Raw genomic sequence first — 7,705 nt, forward strand, 5'->3', positions numbered from 1 at the left:
GAACAGACGGTCCCCAGCGTCACTCTCTCCCACGAATCAACCAATTTACAACTATTAAAAAGCAATGACAGCCAAGCTGGGTCTGCTAGAGCTCAGGTGAAGAGGAGGAGAGACCTACAGAGAGTGTGAAAGTGAGAGAAGCCATGATGAGAGAAAGAAAAAATACCACTCTGACCATTTTGTGCTGAGGCTGCTTTAAGGCTGGAGCTGCTGAGTGCATGGAGCAGGAGACAGCAAAAGCTGCAGCTGTGACCTTTGGATGGAGTTACTTGGAGGCAGCAGGGGAGAAGAGGGCCTTGGTGGCCCCCAGGCCAGTAAGACCACTAATAGGGTTCCTGTGGACCCACATAGGACTGAGGAGACACAACAACTGAAAAAAAGGAGCCACTCAGGGGCTGGTGAGTCATTGTAGAGGACTGTCACATGGCCCGTCCCACGGGCAGTGTTTGCAGCACAGGTGGTGGGGGAGAGGGGCCCACCAGGGGAATACTGGGGCACAGCAGGCATGGCTGATCTGTACTCCAATCGGCAAAAGACCACTCAGAGGAGACTGATCGGGAATGTAGAGTTGCATGGGGGGACTCAGGCCCAGATCGGAGTTTCTGCACAACCCAGGTGCACTGGGTCTCTGGAGAGCCAGAAGTACCTATAAAGTGAACCATTATAACCTGAGCTGCACAAAAAACCTTGCCTAGGGAAGCAGCAGCAAAGCAGCAACTTCGCTAAACCAAAGAGCTCAAGTACTGGTCCCCACAGGAAGGTCCCCCACTTTAGAAGTAAGCAAAGGACAAAAACTTAGTTCCAGCTCAGACACACTGCCAGTGCCTCAGGCCTGCTCGGGGACCCAAGGCATGGATCTGAGGACCAGACCCCCCTCCCACAACCACGCACACCACCAATGCCAAAGGAGCATGACAAAAACATCACTTCCACGTGGGTCGCCCACCACAGCCACCACAATAACCATGGCTGCCACAAAAGTGGCTAGATGCCACAAACACCACACAGATGGTCCACCAGCCACTGGAGTGCTTTCACACAAGGACAGTCACCAGCAGAGACAAAGAAAAGAAGAGGATGTCTCTCCACAAAGCCCATTCCAGAGTGACAGAAGAAGCATCTGCTCTATGATAATATTGGGGGAACTGATCACATCTCTCAGCATTGGACAGATCATCTAGGCAACAAATCAACAGAGTAACCATTACTGTTTCAGAAGGAGAGAAGAAATCTAGGGTAATTAGAGGGGTGAGGGGAGAGGGGGATGGGGAGAGACTGAACAAGGGGCATAAAGAATAAATACGATTTGTAACAATAAAAAAAAGAAATAGTATTTTGGTAAAATAATTGCATTTACTTTTACAATTATCTTCTGTTTATGCAAAACTTTTGGCTTCTCAGAAGTCTGAAGTTTAAAAGATGAGTTGATTTAAAGAAAACTATTAAAAACTGTTTAAAAAAACTATTTTAAAAAAACTACTAAAGATATAGCAGTACAGGTGTTGCACAGATATAGTCACAACCATCAAAGTAGACAGCAAATGACTTGAGTTCGGGAGATGCGGCCATAAAATTTGGGGAGAATACTCTTTGGCTGATGGGTCTAATGACTGTCCAACTTGAGAGTATCTGGTGAGAAGAAAGGAAATCTACACTGCTTCCCACCCCTGTCCCTGACTATACATTCATCTCCCTCTCCCCAGGCTACTGGGCCCCCAAGCCTGGGAGGGAAGGAGAGGAGGGGAAGAAGGAGGACGAAGCAAGATGGCAGCAAACGGCGACCAGCCATTCTGAAGGGGGAAGATTAGGGTCTCCCAAGCTCTACGCATGAGAAGTGCTTCTCGGTTGTCTATTGCCTNCAGAAGAAGCATCTGCTCTATGATAATATTGGGGGAACTGATCACATCTCTCAGCATTGGACAGATCATCTAGGCAACAAATCAACAGAGTAACCATTACTGTTTCAGAAGGAGAGAAGAAATCTAGGGTAATTAGAGGGGTGAGGGGAGAGGGGGATGGGGAGAGACTGAACAAGGGGCAGAAAGAATAAATATGATTTGTAACAATAAAAAAAAGAAATAGTATTTTGGTAAAATAATTGTATTTACTTTTACAATTATCTTCTGTTTATGCAAAACTTTTGGCTTCTCAGAAGTCTGAAGTTTAAAAGATGAGTTGATTCAAAGAAAACTATTAAAAACTGTTAAAAAAAACTATTTTAAAAAAACTGCTAAAGATATAGCAGTACAGGTGTTGCACAGATATAGTCACAACCATCAAAGTAGACAGCAAGTGACTTGAGTTCGGGAGATGCGGCCATAAAATTTGGGGAGAATACTCTTTGGCTGATGGGTCTAATGATTGTCCAACTTGAGAGTATCTGGTGAGAAGAAAGGAAATCTACACTGCTTCCCACCCCTGTCCCTGACTATACATTCATCTCCCTCCCCCCAGGCTACTGGGCCCCCAAGCCTGGGAGGGAAGGAGAGGAGGGGAAGAAGGAGGATGAAGCAAGATGGCAGCAAACGGTGACCAGCCATTCTGAAATGGGAAGATTAGGGTCTCCCAAGCTCTACGCATGAGAAGTGCTTCTCGGTTGTCTATTGCCTTCCCACAGCCAAAGGGAAATCTCTACGTGAAAAGAAACATGGATCACAGTTTGGAAGAGGAAGGGTGGAGTAGCTGGAGGCCTTCACACCGTAGTCTTGTTCTGAATAAGAGCAACATATTTCAGGTAGAAAATGTAGGTGTAGACACTATCCAAGTGCTCTTTGAGAAGAGGAAGGGTGGAGTAGCTGGAGGCCTTCACACCGTAGTCTTGTTCCGAATAAGAGCAACATATTTCAGGTAGAAAATGTAGGTGTAGACACTATCCAAGTGCTCTTTGCTACAAGGAGAAGAGGGAGGAGGGGGAGGAGGAGAAAACTAGGATGCGGGGAAGGAAAAGGGAAAGAGGTAAGGTAAAGGGGATGAGGAGGAGGAGGCCCCAGGGATGAGGACATGAATGCATGGAAACAAAGACCGCTTCTGCGCCCCACCGAGTCATGGAAATGTGCCTTGTGATCCAAGCTCATCTTTCCACATCTGTGCAAAGTTCAAATGCAAGTGTTTAGGAAAGCCTTTACAAAAGCAAAAATATCCTCTTAAGATTTCTTTCCCCTATAAAATAGATAGTCGACTACCAGAGGCTAATAGAGCATGTAACCAGGCATCTGTGCACACACAACAGGCACCCTGGCATTGCCCAGGTCTGGCAGTGCCAGGCAGCTGCAAGATATAGTGCAGCACTCCAGCAGGAAAGGTACATGAATAGAGCTAAGGCTGAAATCAGAGAAATGACACAGGCAGCCTCAAAGGATAGTTGGAATATCAAGACTTGTCTTTGCTCTCAGAAGCTTCCTCCAGGAAGAAGCAAACCTCCCAGCTAATAGAGCCCCTGGCTGGGCTAGCAAAAGGACAAACCCCATGTGCCTGATGCTGTGTGGCTTCCTACTTGCCTCTGCCGGAAATCTTCCGAGGAAAGTAGTAATGCAGCACAGCCAGGCAGCCAATGTCTCTGGCAAACTCCTCCTCTACTTTGCTGGCTTGTTTGAAACTCTTTTTCTATAAAAACTTGAAGTCTTGATGGGTGCTCATTAGATTAAATCAAGCTTGGATTCTGCAGCTGAAAAGCAGAAGCCTCCCTCAGCCCATGTTTAGAGGCTGTTGGGGTGGAGTTCCATGCGAGGTCCTCATTGCCTGATGACTATGATTTGCATGGCAGCCATGAGTGAGAACCAGAGATGTTGGGAGAGATGAACACGTGGTCCGTGGGAACATCAGAGGTGAGAGATGAGCTATCTCAGCAGACAGGATACAGAGAGGCGCTACCTTAGAGGTGTGCTCCCGTATCAAACAACTGACCAACTGGGGACCCCTGTTGTGCATTGGGCCTTGGTGGGTGTGGTAGGCTGTTTGCAAAAATGGCCTCAATCATTTTCCTGCCTATATCCATGCTCCTTTTCAATGGCATGTTTCAAAGTCTCCCATTAGGAAGTGAGTCTATTTCCCCACCTTGGAATCTGCACTCAACCATGTTACTTATTCTGACTCACAGAATGTGGCAGGAATGACTTCAGACATGCTTCTCTTGCTTTCTTGGAATCTGCCATCATGGCTGTGTCCACAAGCCTGAGCTAGCCTGCTGGAGAATGAGGGGCACATGACTCAGTTTCCCCCACTGCTACAGCCAACAGCCAGCAACTGTCAGAAGCAGAGTTGACTGTCCAGCCATAAGCTGACCACAGACACAAGAGACCAGAAGAACCTCCCAGCTGAACCCAGCCCAAACTGCTGACACACAGAATCATGAGCTAACTAAATGGGTGTTTTAAACTACATTTTGAGTGTTTTGTTATGTGGCATAACTTATGCTAACAGCTAATTGATACAAAAGGTGTGGAGTGACTCCCTTGTCGTGAACTTCTGGGAAAAAGCCAGGCAGTGATCACAAGAATCTGACCCCATTTGGGTATGGGTCACTGGAGTAGGGGTGGGAGGACACAATGTCCAGAACAAACATTTCTTTCAAATGAATTTTTTAAAAAGTCTCCAAGCAAACAAAAAATAACCCAGATTCACATATTTCTCTGTTTATATATATTTTCTGTATATATAGACACAACTCTTCAGTAAACATTTACAAGATATGTGGGCAACACTGAAAAAAGAGGGCACTCCATAGACAAAACGACTCTCACAGGTTCAATTCCAGGACACAAAGACACACACAGTGTACAGATATCTGAATAAGCACAGTAAACCAAATGAATATGTTATTCCAAATCACAACCACAGACGCTCTCTGGAACACCACGAGAGAAGGCAGAGGAGAGATCTTGTGCTGTACTTTGAGACTAGTCTGTTAAAAAAATAAATAAGAATCAGAAGGTCTGGGACCTGGGTCTTGCTAAAACAACAACTTCTGTAGTGAACAGCTGAGTGGCAAAATACACTTCTATCTGCAGGGGCCTTTTGCATATTTTCCCCCATCTTGGGAAGGTGGGGGACCAGGGTGTGGAGATGTGGTTCTAACAGCTGCCCAAACATTACCATTAACCCTTCCTGCTTTGGTGGGCTGGGGTAAAAGCCGAGACTGGTGAAGGCTACTGTAGTTTCCCATGGAGCACTCTTCAGAAAGCAAGGGCTTCCATGTTTTCACAGGGTAGAAGGACTAACACACACTCCTCTGCAAATGTGTCAATATGCTTTACCTATCTCCTTCCCTCTCCTAAATCCTTGCTGTCACTATTTGACCACCCTAGAGGTGTCAGTTCTCCTGGGAAGAGCCTTCCTCCCTGACTCTGGGCGTTTCTCCCCCAATTCCGAGTGCATTCTCAGAACAGAAGAGTTGGCAAGACTGCTGCACTGGAAGGACAGGTGAGCAGGGTGAATTAGCTAATTTAGGGTCTGTTTGTGGATTGGTAATCCTATGTATGAAGATGTAGAGGAGACCATTCCCTGATGTAACTATGGCCCTGGTCCCAGTTCATCAGCAGACGTTTCCCAAGGAAAACACATACCACACTCTACCCCCAGGTGACCTCTGTTTTACTTTTCTTCCTTTGTCCTGAGTGAGCAAGGGCACTTAGAGATAGGCTGGCTTCCTTGGTCAAGTGGCTTTTACTAACACACAACTTCCAGGCCTCTGGGACACCAGATCCAATATGTGGAAGGAGAGGTGAGACTGTCCCTTGGAAGAGGGCAGAGGGATGTGGACTCTGTCCCCACCTGGGGGCTCTGGGCAGAACCCCAAAGAGCCCCGGACTATCACATGCCTACAGACACTTCTCAGGTTCCATTGCCCTTGCAGGAGGATGCTTCCCTTCAAAAGAAGAAAAGAAGCATCTCCTGGTGTCAGGAGGAGGAGAAAAAATGAGAAAATACAACAAATAAAATCCCAGACTCCAGGAGAGGTGTGTGAAGGACTTATGTGAGCCTTTTCTACATGGGGGAGGCCTCAGGACACAAGGTGACTTAGTATAAAGAAAGCGGGGAGGGAGGTACATTTGTAGCCCCCTCTCTAAGCCAGTTGTTCTCAAAGGGGGCAATTTTGTCCTGCAGGGGACATTGGCAATACTTGGAGATATCTTGGGGAGACAGATTCTATTGGCGTCTAGTAAGTAGAGACCAGAGATATTGTTCAATATCCTACAATGTACAGGACAGTCCCCCTCGAAAACAATTACCTGGCCCCAAATGTCACTAATGCTGAGGTGGAGAGACCCTGCTCTAGACCAACCCTGCAGTCATGTTCTGGAACATCTCCAAAGACCTCATTTAGAGTATAGAGGTAGCCCCACAGACCTCCCCTACACCAATTTCCCAAAACATTCTATTCCCAAGTCTCATCTAAGAAGATGAGGAAGGGATAGGGGAAAGTTTGGAGGGCCAGGGGAAAGAAGAGGAGGAGACCATTCTGGAGACCAGGAATGAAGATGTTGCCTCCATCTACCAACACCCCCCAACTCCCGCAAAGGAAAAATCCCAGATTTGGACAATCTTTGGTCAAACAGGAAAACGGAAGGCTGAACTGAAAGGGCAAACCCTCGACCCCACCTGCCCAGTGGCCAAAGTCAGGGTAGTTTCTCAACGCACAGAAGTCCATGCTTGTGAACAGACAGCAGATCCCCGCTCCTACGGTGGCCCTCCAGCCGGGAGGAAAGTGGGCAGGAGAGGCAGGTGGTGGCTCGGTCGACATTTGCCTGGTGAGGTATCCCTCACTTGTTCTCAATCAGAGTCTGCACCTTGTACACGAGGTCCCGGGCCAGCTTTAGGACTTGCTTGGTATTGTGTCGCTCAGCCATTTCTGAAAGAACAGAAGACAAAAATCTCATGATCCCTCTTCTGTGTCCAGCCTATCACAGAGTGGCTATGGAAGCAGAGATCTTGGGGAAGAACCCAGTTTCCTCATCTGTAAAAGCCCGCACCCCTGAGATGAGAACCCAGTCATACAAGTACCATTAAAGAATTTGATGATGTCTGTGAAATCCATGTTGTTCTCCAAGATGATGTCGCGGTAGACTTCCACAAGAGCCAGCGCGATGAACAGGACGTAGTGTGCAGATGAGACGTGTTTGGCTGCCCAGATGGTCTCCCAGACAGAAAAGACATCATCATAGATGAGTTCTACCAAGATACCAACATGCACATGCGTGGGGAGAGAGTCAGCAACAGAGCTCACGGTACTCCCTTGTGAAAATCCCTCTGGGAAAGTCCCAGGCAAGCTGTGCTTTGTGCCTTTGCCCTGCTGCAGCAGACAGAGCTCAGGCTAGGATATGGGAGACCCAGACTTTGACCATCAGAAGCCTCAGTTTTCCCCATCTGTAGAATGGGCTATGAAAACCTGGTGGGTTCTAAGTTTCTTCCAGCTCTGGCAGTCTGTGAGTGGAGGAACTGAGCATGTGCAGGTTTGATTTATATGAACCTATCCTTGCCCTGCCCCTTGCCCGGTGTTCTCTCTGTCCCTGCACCCTCCACCTCCATTAGCACCCGTGGGGATATCTCCCCTCTCTCCTGCACACAGGCAGAACTGGCTGCTGCCTCTGAGTCTAGCAAAGAGACAGAATAGAGCAATGGTTAGGGGCCAGCCCGTGGCTCACTCGGTAGAGTGCGGTGCTGATAACACCAAGGCCATGGGTTCGGACCCCATAAAGGGATGTAAAAA

General features: G+C 47.6%; 1 protein-coding gene across 1 annotated transcript in view; it reads right to left on the minus strand.

The window, feature by feature from the left end:
* Positions 1 to 4,615: 4,615 nt before the first annotated feature.
* The window catches only part of LOC103582234 (small G protein signaling modulator 1-like), a gene marked incomplete at its 5' end in the record, with an annotated part of 7,749 nt that continues 4,659 nt past the window's right edge, over positions 4,616 to 7,705 (minus strand). Inside the window, 3 exons of the mRNA XM_008563886.1 lie at positions 4,616 to 4,900; positions 6,786 to 6,847; positions 7,000 to 7,167. Coding sequence (XP_008562108.1) covers positions 4,736 to 4,900; positions 6,786 to 6,847; positions 7,000 to 7,167 — 395 coding nt within the window. The remainder of the gene's footprint in view (positions 4,901 to 6,785; positions 6,848 to 6,999; positions 7,168 to 7,705) is intronic.

The sequence above is a fragment of the Galeopterus variegatus genome, unplaced genomic scaffold (assembly GCF_000696425.1).
Source record: "Galeopterus variegatus unplaced genomic scaffold, G_variegatus-3.0.2 Scaffold15327, whole genome shotgun sequence".
Lineage (NCBI taxonomy): Eukaryota > Metazoa > Chordata > Mammalia > Dermoptera > Cynocephalidae > Galeopterus > Galeopterus variegatus.